Here is a 24,247-nt window from a genome sequence, read left to right on the forward strand (position 1 = left end):
TTTTTTTTGAGCCCTAATAACTTTTGTGTGCAATATTTTTTTTAAATGAATTTTTATTAAATAGTGTTATTGTGAGTGTAACTGTACTTTGCAATGTGTTTTTTTTTTTTTTTAAATATTTTTATTGAGGTATAGTTTTGGCAAACACATATAGCATCATAACATTATAGAAGTATATTCCAAGTAAACAGGGTTTATCGTAAGATTAGCACAATGGATTTGTATATGTAATAAACAATGTCTTCTAAGTCCATATCATGTAGTCCTTATTATTTACAAATACTGTAAAAAGAAACATACATATTAAGGCAAGGTTCCTGGGAATACCTGTCAAGCAATTAAGTTTTGGCAAAGAGACATAGTATTACAGTATTATCTAGATAAATTCAAAGTTAACAATATTTATCATAAGAGTTGTATAAGAAACTTGCATATGTAATAAGCAATGTTTGCTACATTCATAACATGGAGCACAAAATGTTAATAGTTGCTAAAAACAATACCACATCATGCCAATAAAGAATTTTAAACCTTCTTATTGATCTGAAAAGGACTCTCTTGGACCCTACACCATGTGTGTTAAATGACACTTACAGAAGGTTGCCTTGACTTAGAAGAGACCACTTATGGATCTCACTTTTTGTGCCTCAGGGTTTTAATTTAGTTCTATAATATTTATATGGTATAGTTGCTAAAAACAATTCTAGATCATGCCAATAAAAAAATTTTAAACCTTCTTATTGAACTGGAAAGGCCTCTCTTGGACCCTACACCATGAGTGTTAAATGACACTTACAGAAGGTTGCCTTGACTTAGAAGAGACCACTTGTGGATCTCACTTTTTAATTTAGTTCTGTAATATTTATATGGTATATGTAGTAGATATTGTCTTAACTTATTCTCAAGGTAGGGGGAAGAGTAAAATCGTTTTTCCTGTAGAGTATATATACCATGAAAGTCTAAAATACAAGGACCTCTATGGAGTCTAATCATGAGTGGCATTCTAACATCCATATAGCTGTATACCTTTGGAGATAGGGGCACATATCTTATGGGGAACAAGGTTATGGTCACAACTATCATATCCCAACATGAGGCTAATCTAGGATTTCTCTGTAAGAGGGTTATTGTTAACATAGCTGTCACCAACCTATATACAGATATGAGACTTCTAACTGCTGTTAGGCAAATATGGGAACTCGCCGTCCCGGCCGCAGACAGCAAGACCCATGCCATACAGAATGGGAGAGAAAGGGCAGTTACTCTTAAATGCAGGTAGGGAGACCCAAATAAAAGTAGTGTTAATGAAATTATAGCTACACGGTGTAAGAGAATAAAGATGTTTGACCTGCAAACATCTTGTAAGGGAAAATTTAGTTATTGCGACTAGCTGCATTTACTCATGTCATCCCTATTCAGCTATTAAATCTTGTTTCTCAGGTCTCAATCTGTCACATGTTGTGAGCCTGAATATATGGGGTCTATCTAGCACAAATAGGCATCTAAATATAACAAGTTAAGAGTATAAGGGTAGACAAACAGCTTCTAGAACAGATGCTATTAAATAATCATAAGAAGAGTAGCATCAGTTTTCTGCTCTACTTGTACCATAAGATGGCTAACTGGCATGTACACAAACACTGCAAAAAATTGTAAGCATAAAAGTACAGAAAGTATAATTAGGAGCCGGTCAATTGGGATATCGTGGGCACATTAAGTTATTCTGTAAATAGACAGTGAACAAGCATTCAACGTATGCTGCTATAACTGGTGGGCACATTAGAAATAAAAATGTGGAAGCATTATATATCTAAACATAAAAACGTAACTGGCTACTGGGAGATAAAAGTAAAACCTTGTGGTGCAAAATACCAATGAGCTGCGTTACTCATGTATTAGTCCATTCATGGTCTTAGGTCTAGATCGCCTGTTACTGCTGGAACCTCCGTAAATCACCACCCAGCAGCTGTGACCACTGAAAACTTAGTGTTTAGCCCACTCCAGTTTTATCATAAGTTAGTCCAGCGTGTGGACCTGGGTAGTGCTGGGAAACATTACGCCACATATTAGCCTTCCATCCAGGGTCTCTTAAAACGCTAGGTCCGAAATGACATGGAACTAGGGCCAGAGCTACAGCCGCAGTTGGTATGCACACTTCACCTCCCAGTGTTCGGCTTAGCTAGCTTGAAGATCGCAGCATTTGTCTGCGCTGTGGTGCGTTGATCTATCTCCTCTCCCATATCACATTTCACCAAAGCCTCTGAAGGAACCTGAGCAGCGTGAGTTAGAGCAGGTAGAGACAGTGTTACCCCTTCCGTTTTAGTAAGCTCCATCTTGGGATCTGCTTTGCTGACAATGCCATAGTTAAACTGTTGAGTGGGGTCAATGCTGTTTCCCCAAGCTGTCATTAATGCACACCCTAAGCGCAAGAAGTGCTCATCCAAGAGTTCCTTGATCTCACTATATAGATTAGAGTTGTCAGGATCCATTTAGCAAATACGATATGAGTTCCCCACACTTAATGATGCAATTGCAGTGGTGAGAGAGGTATCACTGTTCCTTAACGACAGGTCTGCAGAGAGCGGGGTATAGCTGGTGGAAAAAGTCCTCAATATGCCCTGGGAGTCCGGGTAGATGATAAAAATCCATAGCCACGAGGGAAGAAAGATGGCCGCCGCTTGTATAAGTGCAGAGTAGAGCCCCGATCCTAGTTAAAAAAAATAGCATCTGAGAATAAATTTGGCTTACACCAACAGTTAGATGGGAGTCCAAGGGGTGTCCAAAGAATTTTTCAGACTTCGTCCCAACGAAAAACAATGGATAAAGGTGTATATTAGATATGTAGGATCAGAGCAACAAGGTTATGCGGCCACTCTCATGGGCTCCGGACTCCGCCCCCCTTTGCAATGTGTTTTTGATGTGTTTTTTTTTGCAACTTTCCAAACAGTTAACCAGAGCTCAGAAGTCAAGGTAACCATTCTAGAGTAAATTGCAATTGCGCTCAAGCGATCATGTTTACTTTCAACCCGTAATACCAGCGAGTCACATGACATATTTTTTTAATCATGCATTTAAATAAGCAAGCTCAAAAAGTAATGGGCAAGGCTTTGCAGTTATCAGTGTTTATGTGCAGATTTAAGAATGTGCATGGCTGTCACTCATATTACATTTTGTGTTTAATAACATTTTTGCAACTATATTTGTATTTTCTTGCTGTTAGATGAGTATGCATTTAATGAGAAAGGGTTGTGAGAAAAGTCTGTAAAAATACTACATGGCAAATAGTGGTCTTTGTTTCAGTGCAATTTATTATAAATTCATAACACATTATAATGAAGAGACTGTTTTGTAACAAATATTAGTTCAGAATACAACAAATGCAAAACTAAGCACAGTAAGGAAAGCAGCACATATATTAATACGGATGATTTCAACATGATATACTCATTTTTTCTTAATTTTTGCCACTTAAATTCACAAGTACTAATGCTCTTGACACACTGAATGACATAATAAAAATAAATTATAGTAAAAAATCAGTGATTTCTACATTTAGCTTGCACAGAATTTCGTTTGAATACAATCTTTAGCAGTCTGATAATCTCTCTGAATGGTCTGCAGTTTCAGGGGCTCTCAGATATCATCTCTCTACACTGAGTCATTTAGCAGCTTAAAATTTACTACACACACCTTTGGATCCCTTTTCATGCTGTCAGCACCGTTTAATTATATTCTAAAGATTTTTTTAATGTAAGATTACTGTGTAATGTGCATAGCACTGAACTGTGAGAATATGTAATATTTTTGGACAACAAAAAAAGATATTTAACAAAAATCGTAAAAAAATACTTTGCTTAAGTAGAAATAAATAAATAAATGCAGCTTAGAGCTAGATTACAAGAGGAGCACACACGTTTGCACCTGAGCGATAAGGGGTTTATCGTGAAGGTTTGCACTCGTCGGACTTTCCGCTGGTATTACAAGTTCAAAGTAAATGCAATCACATGAGCGCAATCGCGATTTACGCTCTGGTTAAAGTGATGGTAAACTCACTATAATGACAATGCTATTTCCTAAAGCTTTTATTTCAAATATACCTTGTATATTCTTATTTCTTTACTAATCAATGTTTAAGACAGAGTAAATTACTTTTTTTATTTGCAGGATTGCCTGTCCCTGGCCGCCTCCGTGTAAAAAATACTGATTGTGAAATTTGATTGACATATGGCGCATCCAATAGCAGATGCACCATACGCCCTATGTATTTGATCTTCAGCACGCTCCCGTGCCGCTGCTTTGAGGGCTCTGAATTAGCAATGCACACTGCGCAAGTGCAGTTATCAGATGAGCCGACAGCGGCCTCATGTAAACAGACTGTTTACATGAGGCCGCTGTCGGCTCGTCTGATAACAGACGCAGCTCTCCCGCTCAGGGAGGTAGAACTAACGGTGAGTGCGGCTTGTTTAGCTTGGTGCAGGTTATGCATTGTCCGGGCATGCCTTGTGGTAGGATCAAAGCTAAGCTCATAGTGGGAATAACTGCATATCCCTCACATATAGATGTCACACCCCTTGATAATTAGTAAATACTCTTCACAATCTAGAACACTATAAATAGGGGATATTTCACTTCCTATAATTCTTCAGTGCCTGATAACTTTTTGCTTTAAAAAAACACGAGATCTCACACAATCCTCCAAAGCTGCACCAAAGCTGCATATCCCTCACATATAGATGTGCATATCCCTCACATATAGATGTGCATATCCCTCACATAACAGTTTGTTTACATGAGGCCGCTGTCGGCTCATCTGATAACTGCACTTGCGCAGTGTGCATTGCTAATTCAGAGCCCTCAAAGCAGCGGCACGGGAGCGTGCTGAAGATCAAATACATAGGGCGTATGGTGCATCTGCTATTGGATGTGCCATATGTCAATCAAATTTCACAATCAGTATTTTTTACACGGAGGCGGCCAGGGACAGGCAATCCTGCAAATAAAAAAAGTAATTTACTCTGTCTTAAACATTGATTAGTAAAGAAATTAGAGTATACAAAGTATATGTGTAATAAAAGCTTTAGGAAATAACATTGTTATTATAGTGAGTTTACCATCACTTTAACTGTTTTGAAAAACAAAAAAGTTGCACAAAACATCACAAAGTATAGTTACACCCACAATAACACTATCTAATAAAATGATTAAATATTAAAAATATTGCACACAAAAGTTATAAAGACTCAAATATATGAGGTCTCAGGTGTTATGAAAAAAAAAAAGGTAGCCAAAGGGCTTTAACATTGAGATACATACATATACATGTCTAAAGATATACATATATATCTGAGCGTAATGATGCGATTGCGATGGGAGCGATATTTGCACTTCCCAACTGTAATCTCTATCTTAGTAGTGCACATGGAAATAACAAAACTGAGCGCAGATTACAGGTTTGCAAACGCGCAAATAAGAGCTCAACTCGTAATTTAGCCCTTAGTGTTCTGGTTATAATTAGTGTTTTTTAATGTTGCTAGTGGTTCTTGTTTGATGTGCAAAATATTAGGTATTGAGCACCTCACAGAACTGTAGATGTAAATGGAAGGAACGCCTGTTAATGAAATGCTGGAAATAGTTGTGACACAATGCTCAATGATTTTTAAACATGATCACGCCTTTACTATGAGGCCCCTTTGCAACATTACAAGCATCTATGAATCTAGGACATTAAAGGGCATTATGGAACTAGGGAAAGATGACATATAGATAAAAGCTAAATTACTAAGTGGGTCCCAAAAAATATCCTTGTCTACTACACAGATGATAACAGTATGTGGAATTAATGGTTATCGTTTAATTATCTAAGATGTGTTTGAGATCAGATTGGGTGGCAGCTAGGAGGGTATTTATTCAAGCATTAAAAGTACAGGTGTTTTATTTGAGTCCTTCTATTCTTGTGAGTACATCTAATTTATTACTAGAAAATAATATGGGTTATTACTATTTTTATAGAACCTTCTAGTGTTATTTTTGTTTTCATCTAGTTTGTGGAAGCCTTAAGGAAAAGTATAGTTTCCATTATTATAAGGAAATAATGTAGATTACAGATTATGTGACATCTACGCAAAAAAAAAATATTTGTGTTTGGGAATACTTATTTTTTTATGTTTGGTTTTCAGCACTTTTTCTATTGCTCTTTGTTGTGACAGTGAGGATATATGTTTTACTATAAAAAAAAAAGTGATAGAAAAGTGGGTAAAATTATTTACATTTTAGCGTTACAAATACCACTACTGATATATATTATCTCAAAAAAGTACGTTTTTAAAGTTTACTTATTTATAAGTTTATACTTTGTCTTGAATGATAGCAATGCTAATATTTCTTCATCACAATCCCTACATGTAAAAACATGTTCCGAAGTGGCCCCATTTTTGGAAAAATTGGACACCCCAACTTGAAGTGATGAAAGATTTAAGTTAACATGTATCCATTATTAAAGATTGCATGTGATTTTTAAAATGATCAAAACATATTAATAATATTCAATCAATACATCCACTACATTACTGATTCACTATCTGTCTGATCAAAATAAATAAGTGCCATCTTGTTAAAGTAATTGTAAATTATATACTTCAGTAATGTACTAATGTAAAGTACAAGCCTAGCCAAATCAAATTGCATTATTTTTTTCCCCCTTGTAGTTCCAATTTATTATAATAGATTTATTGTTACTCTGTCTCTGATGATCCTCTGCCCATTCAATTTATTTATCCGCTCTGCAGTGACGTAGAGAGCAATCCTGCCCACTCTCTATGTAGGCTTCAATGTGTGCTCCTGACACTGAATCTAGTATTAAATATGCATGAGCACAAAGACAGCAAAATCACTAACAATTGGAAGGTGCTTGGTGCGCATGAGCAGCCATGAAACGTCACAAAAGGCATGGATGAATGCTAGCCGTATGGATTGCATGCAGATTGGATAAACAGGGAAAACATCACCGCTAAAAAAAAATAGTACTTCCAAGTGGGCCGGCAGAGGTTGGTGTAAGGAAAATTACTATCGGCATGGATTTCAGGTACAAAAATAAATTAACTTTAATGTACAGATATACATATATTTTGACAAATATTTAATATATCTCACAAAGGAATAAAAAGTTTACAATCATTTTAAACCTCAAAACTGCTATATTCTAACAACTCGATGAGGAACTATTGTGTGATAATGAGATTTCTACACATGCTGAATCAGAGTTATCAGTAACTGTAACCTAGAAGAGTAATTGTATGTGATAGGTAAAATATATACTACTAGCAAAGTGATCCTCAGTTAGAATTTACCCTAACATATAAGACCACTTGAGGAATCTAATCACCTCTTACCTACCTATCATCTTCTAAAGTGATGCTTTAAGCACCTTTTTTTAAACTGTTATCTTATGGGAAACCGACAAGGGTGGTTCCTCTCTGCATTCCATCCAACTTTGTTATCCATAGTTCCAAACAAAAGATCCCTTTATTTTTCTTTTGCAGAGTTCATTAACTACCACTGAACATTTTTTTTTTTGACTGTCAGCTTCAAATTCTGGTGCTTTTTGCTATGACGCATTCTCTCCTTTTCCTGCCAGTCTCTCTCTAAATTCTTTTAACTTCTTGTATTACAAACAGACATAAGTGACATCTTAGGTCATTGCCGGCTGATTTAGATTTAGGTGATTTAGTTTCACTCAGACGTGTATATTGTTTTTTCTAAGACACATACATTGCTTTCAAAATGCATAGTATCTCTAGAATGTGGACAGAAACAATTATTTCTACTGTGAGAATGACTTAAATGTTAATATGAAGATTACAGTCTCATGTGTAGCAAGTATCAAATGGAAATTGGAAAGTATTTTATAAAGATGCAAATAATAGATGTATAATTCATTAATGAAAGGTTAGCAAGAGCCATTGGTTATGCATTAACACATATTTTGTTTAAGCAATTGCTAGGATGAAACCAACATATTACATACAGGGTTGGCCCTTGGTAAGACCCACTGTGTCCAGTCTTTACACCAACAGTATGAGAGCTCACTTTTCATTGCCCCACAAGAAGCCCCAATGACACCCAAAGGCCTCACTTCAATATATTATATAACACACAGCCATTAATGTCTAAACCGTTGGCAACAAAAGTGAGTACACCCCTAAGTGGAAATGTCCAAATTGGGCCCAAAGTATCAATATTTTGTGTGGCCACCACTATTTTTTAGCACTGCCTTATCCCTCTTGGGCATGGAGTTCACCAGAGCTTCACAGGTTGCCATTGGAGTCCTCTTCCACTCCTCCATGACAACATCACAGAGCTGGTGGATGTTAGAGACCTTGCTCTCCCCCACCTTCCGTTTGAGGATGCCCCACAGATGCTCAATAGGGTTTAGGTCTGGAGATATTCTTGGCCAGTCCATAACCTTTACCCTCAGCTTCTTTAGCAAGACAGTGGTCATCTTGGAGGTGTGTTTGGGGTCGTTATCATGTTGGAATACTGCCCTGCAGCCCAGTCTCCGAAGGGAGGGGATCATGCTCTGCTTCAGTATGTCACAGTACATGTTGGCATTCATGGATCCCTCAATGAACTGTAGCTCCCCAGTGCCGCAGCACTCATGCAGGCCCAGACCATGACACTCCCACCACCATGCTTGACTGTAGGCAAGACACACATGTGATTGATTGTACTCCTCACCTGGTTGCCGCCACACATGCTTGACACCATCTGAACCAAATAATTTTATCTTGGTCTTATCGGACCACAGGACATGGTTCCAGTAATCCATGTCCTTAGTCTGCTTGTCTTTAGCAAACTGTTTGTAGGCTTTTTTGTGCATCATCTTTAGAAGAGGCTTCCTTTTGGGACGACAGTCAAACAGACCAATTTGATGCAGTGTGCGGCGTATGGTCTGAGCACTGTCAGGCTGACCCCCCACCCCTTCAACCTCTGCAGCAATGCTGATAGCACTCATACTTCTATTTCCCAAAGACAACCTCTGGATATGATGCTGAGCATGTGCACTCAACTTCTTTGGTCAACTATGGCAAGGCCTGTTCTGAGTGGAACCTGTCGTGTGAAACTACTGTATGGTCTTGCCCACCGTGCTGCAGCTCAGTCTCAGGGTCTTGGCAATCTTCTTATAGCCTAGGCCATCTTTATGTAGAGCAACAATTCTTTTTTTCAGATCCTCAGAGAGTTCTTTGCCATGAGATGCCATGTTGAACTTCCAGTGACCAGTATGAGAGAGTGTGAGAGCGATAACACCAAATTTAACACACCTGCTCCCAATTTACACTTGAGACCTTGTAACACTAACGAGTCACATGACACCGGGGAGGGAAAATGGCTAATTGGGGCAATAATTGGACATTTACACTTAGGGGTGTACTCACTTTTGTTGCCAACGGTTTAGACATTAATGGCTGTGTGTTAAGTTATTTTGAGGGGACAGCAAATTTACACTGTTATACAGAATGTACACTCACTACTTTACATTGTAGCAAAGTGTAATTTCTTCAGTGTTGTCACATTAAAAAAGATATAATAAAATATTTACAAAAATGTGAGGGGTGTACTCACTTTTGTGAGATGCTGTGTATATATATATATAACAAATGCATAATTGTTCAAGCAGAAAGAAACAAGATAAAAAAGGTCTCTCAACCATGCTCTGTAAATTATATTTTTGCTTTCACCATGACTGTTCTTAAAGTCAAACACAATATGTAGGATTTGACATAATATTTTTAAAAAACGCTATAATATTATCTGTTCTAGACAATTAAAGTAAATCTTTTAAAATGAAAGAATCAAATAAATGTCTCTTTAAACATTGTATCAAATATAGAAATAACATTTTAACCTATGTTATTGGTACTTTTTTTATAACCTAAACGTTCTGTGGCATTGGCCCACAACCCGTCTTCTTTGTGAAGAATGACCATGTTGCTTACTTTACACTTAATACACTCAATATTTAGCATATTTCTTAAAAAAACTCTACATTAGCCAGACTGGAACAACCACATCAATCCCTTAAATTGTTATGTTGTTCAATACAGCCTTGAACTGACAGACTGTAAAAGAGAACTGGGAATATGTTCTAACATTTGTGGGCCTAGCAGACTGCTCAAGGGCATGATGTGCTGCAGTGAGCTTGTATACAGAGCAGTGGGCTAAAATAAAGTATTAGCAACTAAGGGTTGTCCTTTACTCTAAGAACTAACAATTATACAGTTGATAAAGAAAATCTAAATGTATGGGTCAATATATAAAGTTTTGGAATGCAAAGGAAGTGCATTAATCTAACCACTTTCTAAAAATAAAATGTACTCTATGTTTATCAAACAATACATTTTTATGTTTTTTTCCAATGCCCCCCTATTTCAATGTATAACATATTGCAATCAATTTCCAATCCATTTGAATAGCAGTTGTATCAGTTAGTTATTAAGGTCCCTGCATTGCATGTACAAGATAACAGGAACATTTGGTTAAACATGCAAGCCACACAATATTGTAAGTTTAGCTTTTTGCGAGCATCCGGTTAACGTCCGGTTTACTTTCAACTCGTAATACCAGTGGAACCTGACGTGCGCACAAAGTTTACTTTGAGCGCAATTAGCGCTAGAGCGAAAGCACTAAATATCTCTCTACTTGTAATCTAGCCCTCTTTATCTTGCTTTTACCTAAATTTGTAACTATATAAACTGAAACAATAGTAACAAGACAAGTTTATTATGATTCATTTTATCTATCTATCTATCTATCTATCTATCTATTTATCGGGTTTTTGTAAAGCGCGGCTACTCAAGGTGCTTGGGGTTGCTGCAGTTCAGTCGAAGAGCCAGGTCTTGAGGTCCTTTCTGAACTTAGTTAGGGAGGTAGCTTGTCTGAGGTGCAGCGGAGAGTGTTACATGTCTTGGCTGCCAGGTGAGAGAAGGATCTGCCTCCAGCTGTGGTCTTCCTGATGCGGGGATCACTGCGAGGGCTTGGTCGGCCGATCAGAGCTGTCTAGCGGGGGTGTAGAAGGTGATGCGGTGGTTGACATATTCGGGACCGATGTTGTGGAGGGCCTTGAACGCGTGGGTGAGAAGCTTGAACGTGATTCTTTTGTTGATGGGTAGCCAGTGCAGGTCTCACAGGTGTTTGGTGATGTGTCATTGGCGAGGGAGGTCGAGGATGAGTCTGGCTGAGGCGTTCTGGATGTGCTGGAGTCTTGGTGGTGGAGCCGGCGTAGAGTGCTTTGCCGTAGTCCAGTCGGCTGCTGACGAGGGCGTGGGTGACTATCTTCCTGGTCTCAGTTGGGATCCACTTGAAGATCCTTCACAGCAGGTGGAGTATGCAGAAGCATGAAGAGGAGACGGCGTTGACTTGTCAGTCCATGGAGAACGATGAGTCCAGGATGACGCCTAGGTTTTGTGCGTGGTTGGTTGGGGTAGGTGGTGTCCAAGAGCTGACAGCCACCAGGAGTTATCCCAGGCAGATGTGGTGGGTCCGAGGAGGAGGACTTTGGTCTTGTCTGCGTTCAGCTTGAGGCAGCTGTCTCTCATCCAGATGGCATCTGCTGTCATCCCTTCATGGACGTTTTTCTTGGCGGTGGTGGGGTCTCTGGTGAGTGAGAGGATCAGCTGGGTGTCGTCGGCGTAGGAGACGATGTTGAGGTTGTGACGCTGGACAATGGTGGCGAGGGAGGCCATGTAGATGTTGAAGAGGGTAGGGCTCAGCGAAGAGCCTTGGGGTACACCGCAGCTGATCTCTGTGGGCTTGGAAGTGAAGAGCGGGAGTCTCACTTTTTGGGTTCTGCCGGTGAGGAAGGAGATGATCCATTCTAGGGCTTTGTCATAGATGCCGACATATTTCCAGTTAAAGTAACTAATTTACAACTAGAAACAAAATAAAGGCTCACAATATCAGTGTGTTAGTTACATAACGGGATAATCCCAAATATAACATAAGTACAATCGATATATTAGCAACACTTAAATGAGATAACCTAATTTACTTTTAAAATACAATTACAGTAGAAACATCTCTAACCACTTTCAAAAGACGTAAATGCGAACGTGTGAGCGCAATCCCTATTTACGCTAGAATGATTACCGCATATTCAGAGGTTTGGTTAACTGTTTTTTTTTTTATGAAACAAAAAAGTTGCACAAAACACAAAAAAATAAATTAGAAAGTACAGTTACACACTTTAAAATACTATCTAATAAATATTTTTTTTTTTTTTTTTTTTTTTTAAAAAGCACATAAAAAGTTATAAGGGTTTAAAGACATGAGGTCCCAGAAAAAAAAAGGCATGCAAAGGGATTTAACATAGAGATACATACATTTACATGTACATGTTTAAATATGTAAATATATATATATGTATATATGAGTATATAAATGTATGTATTTATATGTGTATATATGTATTTACAGACATATACACACATATAAACACATAAATACATATGTATACATATATAGACATATATAAAAGTGCCTTTTGCAGTAAAGTAGATGAAAACATGTAAAAGCATATTTATGTAATGTTCATATTTAATAAAGTGTTATACTGTGTACTGTAAATATTTCACATTCCAATGTTCTGCACACAGAGGAATATTTTATATGTATTTCTAAATAGATATTCCTATATATCTATATCTCTCTCTCTATAAATATACATATATATAATCATGCATATTTATAGGTATAGATATATATTGTATATTAATAACTACCTTCGGGTTTAGTGCTGTAGGTCTTATATGGTTTTGGTTAAGCGCGCCAGCGATTAGTGTTATCTTTTTTTTTAAAGTGCGTTCCATTGAAGTCTATGGGAAGAAGTTAATGCAGTTGCGATATCCAAAGTCTTGATTTTAGCGCGCATTAGGTTTCACTCTTGCGATAACTTTTAACTTGTAATACGTAGGCTAACCCGACTGCGTTTAAAGTTTACTTTGAGCGCAGTTAGCGTCCAAGCAAAAAAAAATTAATAGCGCCACTTCTAATTTTACCCTATGTTGTTTATTTCAATCTCTTATAAGTGCTCTTTGAAAGTGTTTTTTTGCAGTTATAATGACTGCACTGTGAAAAATATACTTAGGGGCCGAATTATCAAGCTGCAAATGCAGCAGTTTCCATGCGAGCCATCAGGCTCGCCGGAAACATTAGTTAAGAAACAGCGGTCTTAAGACAGCATACGCTGTCGGCATTTAGCGATGTAGGGTGGACATGATCCGCTACAATGGATCATGTCCGCCCGACACTTGATAAATCGGTCCCTGAGACTTAATTTAATATATTTTACATCTGAATTCAACAGTCCTCTTGAAAATGTATTATGACGAGCTTGGTATAGTATATCTTGCTTTGTTGCAGGGTTGTTATTTTGCACTGTTATTCTCACCTATGTGCAGCTGACAGGATTGTTTTCTGGTTAGTTCACAGAAAATATATAAACACCAGACTGTTACTGCAATTAATTGGATGTTATAAAAAATGTTAATTAAAACTCGAAATGATAGGAAAGGGTAAATTGCACACATATCCTCAAACTGCAATCAAACACTCATTAGTAATTAAACCATTTTTGTATGATCCCTTTGTTTATTTGGTTATGTGATGGTTTGTAAAATGCCTGGGATACTACTTTTTGTTATAGAAATTTTGTGTCTACTCAACCTGACAATTAGAAATTGAGAACAGATAGATTTGTCACGTATAATTTGAACAAGTTAATCCAATCATATGTTCTTCTAATGCACTCGAAAGACAACAAATTTAGATAACAAATTTGCTCACTGCAATTCGAAACACTGGAATGGAGACCATTATGTGTGTGGTATAAATAAGCATAAATGAAGTAAAAATATTTATATAGATGAAATCACTAAATGGACATTTAGTGGAACAGCAACATAAATGTAATGTGTTTATCATCTTTTTTTTTTTTTTTTACAAGTATAACACATACCACCAAGAACTCTTCTCTGTCCACCATTTGATTTCCATCAGTGTCAAACATGTTGAATGCTATTTTAAATCCAGCATGAGGTTCTGTGAAAATGTATATATAAAACAGTCATTAAAACTTAAACATATACAAAAAAGGAACCAGTATTTCTGCATAACATAACATTTACATTTTGAGCAATTTAAAAGTGTGCCATATATTTCCCAGTCATCTGGGTCTCATCAAGTGATTAAAACTTGTTGTTAAGTTTGCATGTATGTCAGTGCATTTCTCTCATATTCTTATATCATATGTGGGAGTTATAGTATCACAAGTACTCTGTATAGGTAGAAACTCATTATTATCCTCCTAGTTCTTTATATAACGACTGCTGTGACAGGTCCTGCATGAGTTTAAGATCGGGAGTTTGCATGATGAGTATGCAATCTTATATTCTGGGAATATTAAAGGGACACTCTAGTCAAAAATAAACTTTCATGATTCAGATAGGGCATGTAATTTTAAACAACTTTCCAATTTACTTTTATCATCAATTTTCGTTTGTTCTCTTGGCATTCTTAGTTGAAAGCTTAACCTAGGTAGGCTCATATGCTAATTTCTTAGGCCTTGAAGGCTGCCTCTTATCTGAATGCACTTTGACAGTTTTTCACAGTTACCTAGGAGTCAGCACTGACTGGCTAAAATGCAAGTCTGTCAAAAGAAATGAAATAACGGGGAAGTCTGCAGAGGATTAGATACAAGGTAATCACAGAGGTAAAAAGTATATTAATATAACCGTGTTGTTTATGCAAAACTGGGGAATGGGTAATAACCAAATTTATGCTTACCTGATAAAGTTCTTTCTTTCCGGATATGGAGTGTCCACAACGTCATTCAATTACTAGTGGGAATATCACTCCTGGCCAGCAGGAGGAGGCAAAGAGCACCACAGCAAAGCTGTTAAGTGTCACTCTCCTACCCATAATCCCCAGTCATTCGACCAAAGAGAAATGGAAAAAGAATAACACAGAGGTGTAGAAGTGCCTGAGGTTTAGTAAAAAATAACTGTCTTAATAAAGGGTGGGGTCGTGGACTCTCCATATCTGGAAAGAAAATAATTTATCAGGAAAGCATACATTTTGTTTTCTTTCCTAAGATATGGAGAGTCTACAACGTAATTCAATTACTAGTGGGAACCAATACCCAAGCTAGAGGACACAGAATGAACAGGGAGGTAGAACAAGACAGGCAGATCTAAACAGAAGGTTCCACCGCTTGAAGAACCTTTCTCCCAAAAGAGGCCTCAGCTGAGGCAAAAGTATCAAATTTAGAAAAAGTATGCAGAGAGGACTAAGTTGCAGCCTTGCAAAGCTAATCCACAGAAGCTTTATCTTTGAAAGCCCAAGAAGAGGAGACAGCCCTAGTGGAATGAGCTGTAATTCTCTCAGGAGGCTGCTGTCCAGTAGTCTCATAAGCAAAACGAATCATACTTCTCAACCAGAGGGAAAGAGAAGTAGAAGTAGTCTTCTGTCACTTACGCTTTCCTGAGAAACAAACAAACAAACAGGGCAGAAGACTGGCAAGAATCCTTAGTCGCCTGTAGGTAGAATTTTAGAGCACACACAACATCAAAGTTGTGCAACAGACGATCTTTATGAGAAGAAGGATTGGGACAGAGAGAAGGAACAACAATTTCCTAAATAATATTTCTATCAGAAACCACTTTAGGAAGAAACCCCAATTTAGTACGAAGAACTGCCTTATCCACATGAAAGATAAGGTAAGGCGAATCACACAAACAAAACCTTCCAAGATAGCAACTTAATATCTATGGAATGCATTGGCTAAAACGGAGCCTGCTGCAAAACTTTAAGAACAAGATTAAGGCTCCAAGGAGGAGCAACAGGTTTAAACACAGGCCTGATTCTGACCAGGGCCTGACAAAAAGATTGAATATCTGGCACATCCGCCAGACGCTTGTGTAACAAAATAGATAATGTAGAAATCTGACCTTTTTAGAGAACTGCCTGACAACCCTTTCTCCAGACCCTCCTTGAGAAAAGGTAAAATTCTAGGAATTCTGACCCTACTCCAAGAGTATCCCTTAGATTCACACCAAAAAAAGGTATTTACGCCATACCTTATGGTAAATTGTTCAAGTAACAGGCTTGCGAGTCTGGATCATGGTCTCAATGACCGACTAAGAAAATCCACGCTTAGACAGAACTAAGCGTTCAATCTCCAAGCAGTCAGCTTCAGAGAAACAAGATTTGGATTGAGGAATGGACCCTGAGTTAGAAGGTCTTTCCTCAGAGGCAACCTCCAAGGTGGCAGAGAAGACATCTTCACTAGGTCTGCATACCAGATCCTGCGAGATTAACCTGGAGAACACCTCCAGATGGAGAGCCCAATCCCCGGGATGAAATGTCTGTGAGCTTCCGCCCACTGAATAATCTGTGCCACCTCCTTCATGGCTAAGGAACTCAAAGTTCCTCCCTGGTGGTTGATGTAAGCCACTGAGGTGATGTTGTCCGACTGAAACCTGATTAACTGGGCTAAGGAAAATTGAGGCCAAGCCATCAGAGCATTGTAAATCTCTCTCAACTCCAAGATGTTTATGGGGAGAGCAGACTCCTCCCGAGTCCATAGTCCCTGCACCTTTACCGAGTCCCAGATTGCTTCCCAGCCTAGCAGGTTGGCGGCCGTGGTCACAATCACCCAGGAAGGTCTCCGGAAGCATGTGGCCTGAGACAGATGGTCCTGAGAAAGCCACCATGGGAGAGAGTCTCTTGTCGACTGGTCTAGATCTATCCTCTGAGACAGATCTGAATGGTCTCCATTCCCATGTCTGAGCATGGATAATTGCAGAGCTCTCAAATGGAATTGAGCAAAGGGAATGATGTCCGTGAAAGCGACCATCAGACCAATTACCTTCATACATTGAGCCACTGATGGCCGAACAGTAGACTGAAGAGAGAGGCAAGATGAGAGAATTTTGGATTTTCTGACCTCCGTCAGAAAAAATTTCATAGATAGGGAATCTATTATGGTCCCTAAGAAAACCACCCTTGTAGCTGGAACAAGGGAACTTTTTTCCAGATTCACTTTCCAACTGTGGGAATGTAGAAAAGACAATAAGATCTCTGTATGAGAATTTGCTTGTTGAAAAGATGGCGCCTGAACTAATATGTCATCCAGGTATGGCACCACTGCAATTCCCCGAGACCTGATCACTGCCAAGAGAGCCCCCAGAACCTTTGAGAAAATTCTGGAAGCTGTGGCAAGGCCAAACGGAAGAGCCACAAACTGAAAGTGTTTGTCTAGAAAAGCAAACCTAAGGAATTTGTGATTATTCCTGTGGATGGGAACATGAAGATACGCGTCCTTCAGGTCTATGGTCGTCATGAACTGACCCTCTTGGACCAAAGTAAGAATGGAATGAATGGTTTCCATTTTGAAGGATGGTACCCTGAGTAACTTGTAGAGACACTTTAGGTCTAAAATGGGTCGAAAAGTTTCCTCTTTTTTGGGAACCACAAACAGATTTGAATAGAATCCTAGACCCTGTTCCCTTGCTGGAAATGGAACAATCACTCCCAGGGAGGAAAAGTCCTGAACGCAGTTCAAGAATGCCTCTGTTTTTACCTGGTCTGCAGATAATCTTGAGAGGTGGAATCTGCCACTGGGAGTGAATGTTTTGAATTCTATTTTGTAACCCTGAGAGACTATGTCCACAGACCAAGGATCTGGGACATCTCGCCTCAACGCTTGACAAATCAGGGAAAGTCTGACCCCCATTTGATCCGAACCCGGACCGGGGGCCGACACTTCATGTTGACTTAGACTCAGCTGAGGGTTTCTTTGATTGATTCCCTTTATTCCAAGACTGATTGGGCTTCCAAGAAGACTTGAACTGCTGCTGCTTGGAACAGGGAGAGGAAGATAAGTTACGAAAGGAACAAAAATTACTTTAACGTCCTATGAGTCTGTTCTTCTTGTCTTGCGGTTGAAAAGACACTTTTCCACCAGTAATATCAGAAATTGTTTCTGCCAGACCAGGTCCAAACAAGGTCTTCCCCTTGTAAGGAAGTGCCAGAAACTTGGACTTAGAGGTAACATCAGCTGACCAAGATTTTAGCCACAATGCCCTGCGGGCTAGGACAGTGAAGCCAGACATCTTGACTCCCAGTCTAATAACTTGCATGTTTGCATCAGAAATAAAGGAATTGGCTAGTTTGAGAGCCTTAAAGGGACAGTATACACTCATTTTCATATAACTGCATGTAATAGACACTACTATAAAGAATAAGATGCACAGATACTGATATAAAAATCCAGTATAAAACTGTTTAAAAACTTACTTAGAAGCTCTCAGTTTAGATCTGTTGAAAAGGTAGGTGAAAAGCCCACTGCAAGTGGGAAATAAGACACTCCCCCCTCCCCCTTCTTTTGCATATGAAAAGACTTTACACCAGAGCTTTCCAAACTTTTCATGTTGGTGACACACTTTTTTAGACCTACAGCATTTTGCGACACAGTAATTCAGTTGTACTAGCAAACAGGAGGTTGAACTAACTTGTTTTAAGAGATATGGACACATGCATAAATTATATAATAACAAAATTTATTTACAAGTAACAGTATGTATGTGCAAGAATTTAAAAAAGTTTAATACCACCAATAGCTACTTACTATTTTAATGGGATGTATGAGGTTGATGGGATGAACACAGTTTCTGAATATCTGGTGAAATATTAGATAAAGGCACTCGTATTTCATCATCAAGCATTTTTAAGCTTCCACTTCCTATCCCTATAGCAAGAATGCACTACTGGGAGCTAGCTGCAGGGAAAAAAAACCCCACTGACTTCTGACTTCAGCTCAGCGTTTAAGCTGCCACCCTCATCGCTCTGCGAGTTGCAATGACTACTGCCTGCACTGCAAATACACTGCTATCCCACTCACTGACTACACATGCAGTCACAAGCCAATTGAGGAGACTACACGTGCAGTCAGGAGTCAATGTGCCGCCAAAAACGCCAATGGGAATAGTTTCAGTTCCCACTGAGCTGCGCCAATAGGTTAAGATGATCTGTGACCCACTAAGTATCAATCACGAGTCAACCATGTGATATGAGTAGCAAGCAGACAAAAAGTCGGAAACCAAAAAAAAACCTTAAAAATAATTTTAAATTAAAAAAAAATTGTGCTGAAGCAGGGACACACCTACAAACTACTGCTGACACATTAATGTGTCACAACACACAGTTTGGAAACCACTGCTTTACACAAACAGGAGCAAGCTGAAGTAGGTAGCTGACGGTATTCTCATAAAACTTTGGGGCTTGGTTAGAAGTCTGAAAATCAGAGCAATGTTATTTAAAAATAAGCAAAACTATACATTTAAAAAAAACTTTATGGGCTATATAAATAGATCATCTACAAAACATTTATGAAAAAGAAAAAATGAGTGTATAATGTCCCTTTAATCCTATCTTGTATCTCTTCCAACGGAGTCTCTACTAAAATTGATTCAGACAAGGCGTCGCACCAATAAGATGCCACGCTTGCTACTGTGGCAATACAAGCTGCAGGTTGCCATTGAAGACCTTGATGAACATATATCTTCTTCAAATAAGCTTCCAGCTTTTTGTCCATGGGATCCTTAAAGAAGCAGCAATCTTCTATAGGGATCGTAGTACTCTTAGCCACAGTAGAAATAGCCCCTTCTACTTTAGGCACCGTGCGCTAAGAATCTTTAACAGAGTCAGCAACAGGATACATCTTTTAAAATACGGGAGACGGGGAGAAAGGAATCCCTGGTTTCTCCCATTCCTGTGAAATGATCTCTGTCACACGGTCTGGGACAGGAAAAACTTCCACAGAAGAAGGAACATCATAGTATTTATTAAGTTTACTAGACTTCTTAGGGTTGACAACGACAGAAGTATTGGAGTCATCCAAAGTAGCCAATACCTCCTTTAACAGTACACGAAGGTGTTTAAGCTTAAATCTGAAGTTTACTTCTTCAGTATCAGATGAAGGAATAATACTGTCCGAATCTGAGATTTCACCCTCAGAGGCTACCGGCGTATCCTCCTCATCAGGCTTATGAGGGAGTGCAACCTGCGTAGCAGTAGGTGGAACAGAAACCTTACTATCTGAATGTCTATTTTTCCTCTTGCGTTTTCCCATAGGAAATGCAGATAATGCCGCAGAAACCGCAGAAGATACCTATGCAGCAAAATCTGCAGGCAAATAAACTCCTCCAGAAAACTGAGAGGAACTGTAGGGCACTGTATGTTACGCCATAGAGGCTTGGGACTTTTGAGGAGAAAGCTGTGGCATTGCCTGAACAGCATCATCCTGAGAGACATTGGGCTCAGAGGGCAACAATTTATCTTTAAATTGAAGTGTTCTAGCTAAGCATGCAGCACAGAATTGCATAGGCAAAACAATTTGTGTCTCTAGGCATAATAAGCATTTGTCAAAAATGTCTTGGTCCATGTCCATAATACTAAATAAAAAAAATCCCCAAATTGTAGAACTTTTTTAAATACACTGTCACTTTAAGAATTTTTAAAACCACAATTTGGCTGCCAGAAGTCTCTAAAACAATCGCATAGTAGATGTACACTGTAGAGACTGAAATTCAATGACACCGCTCCGCTCCGTGAATATCCGACAGCAGAGAGAAGTCACATGACCGGCAGAGAGAGGAAAGTATGCAGCAAGTAAAAGGCGTGCATTTCCCTCTGCCTACAACATAAGATGCAAGTAGCTGCAGTCTGTCAGTTAGCATGTTCTAGCTAAGCAAGCAAAGAAAATCAACTGCCAAATTTTAAGTTTCTACATAAATCCCTGTATAAAATATAAGCCACACACATTCTAATAAAGTATTTCAACGAAATTAGCCCAAAGAGGAAAAACATCCCAATAAAGGGAAGATTAACCCCTAGGGGCATATGGAGCTTGATGCCCCGTGTTTAGGCTCGCCGGAAACAGAAGTTATGAAGCAGCAGTCTAAAGACCGCTGCTACATAACCTGTCCACCTGCTCTGAGGCGGCGGACAGAAATCAACCCGATCGAATATGATCGGGTTCATTAACAACCCCTGCTAGGGGATCTGCAAGGGGCGGTATTGCACCAGCAGTTCCCCAGAACTGCTGGTGCAATGATAAATGTAGAAAGCGTATGCTGTCTGCATTTATCGATGTGCAGCGGACATGATCCGCAATATCGGATCATGTCCGCTCGCACAATAATAAATAGGCCCCCTGACCTAAACATACATAATGTGCATGCCCACTGCCAAAGAAAATCCTGTATAAAGGATTTTAAAAATGTCCCCATCTACTGCATATGACATATTCTTCTGAAGTGCAAGTCTCCAAGACCTAGAAGACAAAAGCACTTACCTGCATTATAGCTGTCTGGCAGGAAGACAGCTCACAAGGCGTGAAAGGACACATACTCCTTACAGAGACCTGTAGAAAAATAAAGAACAGAGTAGCCAGCTCTGGCTTTCTGTACCATGGGCAGCAATGTGTTAGGAAACAAAGCAAGGACTACCTCACAACTTCCTAACTGCTTAAAAGCCACTACTACTCTACTGAAGAGATTGACGTGTACTCAGCTAAACCTAAATCCTTGCTTGCAGGGAAAGGTACCCGAAAAAGGAATTAATTTCTTCAGACACCAAACTTCACCTCCTCAATTGACAGAGGCAAAGAGAATGACTGGGGATTATGGGTAGGGGAGTGACACTAAACAGCTTTGCTGTGGTGCTCTTTGCCTCCTCCTGCTGGCCAGGAGTAATATTCCCAATAGTAATTGACTGACATTGTGGACTCTCCATATCTTAGGAAAGAAAAAGGGATTATCTATCTTTTTAAACAATAAAAATTCTGGTGTTGACTGTCCCTTTACAATTTGGAGTGCTTGTTATGTTATATTAAGCACAATATACAAGTGTTAAGTGTTAAGCTTCTATGGGAAGTTTTTCAGTGCGTTCCAGAAAAAAAGTCAAGAGTTTAGGATTTTTGGATGCGTTTAATTTATGGAAGCGGTATATTTACATTATGCAAAAGTTAGTATAAATGAAAGGGACAGTCAACCATAGAATTGTTATTGTTTTAAAAGACAGATAATCCCTTTATTACTCATTCCCCAGTTTTGCATAACCAACACAGTTATATTAATGTACTTTTTACCTTTGTGATTACCTTGTATCTAGGAACCTTCTTCCAGCCCCCTGATCACATGACTGACTGTTTATTATCTATTGTCTTAAATTTAGCATTGTATTGTGCTAGATCTTAAATAACTTTCTGTGCCTGAACACAGTGTTATCTATATAGCCCACGTGTACTTTCTGTCTCTTTGTGTTGAAAAGAGATTTAAAAAGCATGTGATAAGAGGCAGCCCTCAAAGGCTTAGAAATTAGCATATGAGCCTACCTATGTTTAGTTTAAACTAAGAATACCAAGAGAAAAAAGCAAATTTTATGATAAAAGTAAATTGGAAAGTCAATTAAAATTAAAAGTCCTATCTGAATAATGAAAGTTTAATTTATACTTGACTGTCCCTTTAACTGTTACTGATGAAAGTGTTTCTTTTCATTATGACAGATTCTACTAAGCCATATTGTGGGCAAGTTTTATTGCTTAAACCATATGGGTTAAAAAGTGTACATCATATTTTTGGGGAATACATGAAGCTAGATTAAAGATTCTCTTCTTCTGTTAAGTTTCCCCAGTTCTCTAGAATTCTATTTCACAATGTCTACTCATTTACAAATCATACAAAATGTTTGCATTAATGGCTACATTTTTACACTTGATTCTGAAAAACAAGGACAAGGAAAAAAATCATTGAGCTTCTCTGTTGATTCTTCAGGTCTTGGAAGTTCTCAAAGATGGCACTGACAGGAGTTTACAGTACATCTCATCGGCTTGTGCAGTGCTTCTGTTCTTTCATTGAGCATTCCACCCTGGTACTATTAGCATTCTTCCATGCTCTTTTACCTACATGGTATCTTATGTACATGTGTTCCAAATCATCCTTTTCACCAATGCATATGTTTGTAGATTTTCACTGTTTTACTGTTAGTGAGTGTCAGTGCTTGGGTCTTTACTGTGTTTCTCCTTATCTAATTATCTAAAGAAGAGACAATAATTTTAGCTCTTTATCTTACAGCAAGGTAGTAATTGTTTTAATGTGATTTAATTCTTGGTGGGTTTTCTGGAGGTTCAACTCTTCTTTAGATGTTGACAAAGAGATTGTTAGACCCCATTACCTGCACATACCACTTGGTGTGCTAAGAAGCAGCTTAGCATGGCCCATGGTCTGGGATGAGCTGTCTCTCTGCCAGCATATTTCTATGCCATAGATCTAAAGATAGCCCTGCTGTGCTTCTATTGAAGTTTCTTAGCCTGTTCTAAGGATAATGTGGCTGTGGCTTTTATGTAAGTTATAGATATAGTTATCTGCTCTAAGGGTAGTGACTTTGAAAATGATTATAAAAGTGTTTTGGTGCCAAGGCCTATAGGGAGGTGTTAAAAGACCATTGCTGACACCTATTCTGTGCTTAATTATTCTTCATGGAAGTCCTAGTGTTCATGTTTATTACTTTTTTTCCTGATCTTGACCTTGACCTTAGCGTGTATCCTTTACCTCTGCTGTGCTTTGCAGATTGATTACCTGGCTACTGACCTTTCAAAAAGAACCTTGCATTATTCTCCTGCTTCAACCCTTTGCTGTGATGTTTGGTTCCTGCCTATCCAGTGCTTTTTCTCCAACGAATGTAACTAACGTTTTACCATATAGAGATTTTTCCCACTCATGAATTCATATGTGTAACTTTGGAGCTAACACACAAATACTAAATATACCATCATATGGAAAACCAGAATTTATAGTTGCATGTATTCAATTTATTTATACTTGAAGCTATATCATAAGACGGCCCACAAAGATAAACATATTGACTGTGGGTCTTCTCTATTTTAGGGTGTCATATGTGGTAATGATATCCATTCCCTCTAAGTAGGTCCTTGTCTGGCTATTTGTGAATTGAAGCTTGCAGAAGTGAAGCTAAGAAGTTCAAAATTGTTTCTGTCTACTCCATATGGGTGTAGGAATATAGCCATACAAATAGTGAATATCACCTTGAGAATGGAAACATTTGTTTAATATTGTCATACATGCACACGTATAAAGACACACACAGATACACACAAATATCTGCCTATACACTT

General features: G+C 38.5%; 1 protein-coding gene across 5 annotated transcripts in view; it reads right to left on the minus strand.

Annotated features, from left to right (window-relative positions):
- MICU3 (mitochondrial calcium uptake family member 3) overlaps positions 1–24,247 on the minus strand; it is a 478,191-nt gene that overhangs the window by 177,220 nt on the left and 276,724 nt on the right. For all 5 annotated transcript variants that reach the window (XR_008400732.1, XM_053703930.1, XM_053703928.1 and 2 more), the window contains exon 6: positions 14,009–14,091. Coding sequence is in view for 4 of the 5 variants with exons in the window: in XM_053703930.1 (XP_053559905.1) it covers positions 14,009–14,091 (83 nt within the window). In the remaining variant the exon portion in view is untranslated. The remainder of the gene's footprint in view (positions 1–14,008; positions 14,092–24,247) is intronic.

This window comes from Bombina bombina, chromosome 2 (genome assembly GCF_027579735.1).
Source record: "Bombina bombina isolate aBomBom1 chromosome 2, aBomBom1.pri, whole genome shotgun sequence".
Classification (NCBI taxonomy): domain Eukaryota; kingdom Metazoa; phylum Chordata; class Amphibia; order Anura; family Bombinatoridae; genus Bombina; species Bombina bombina.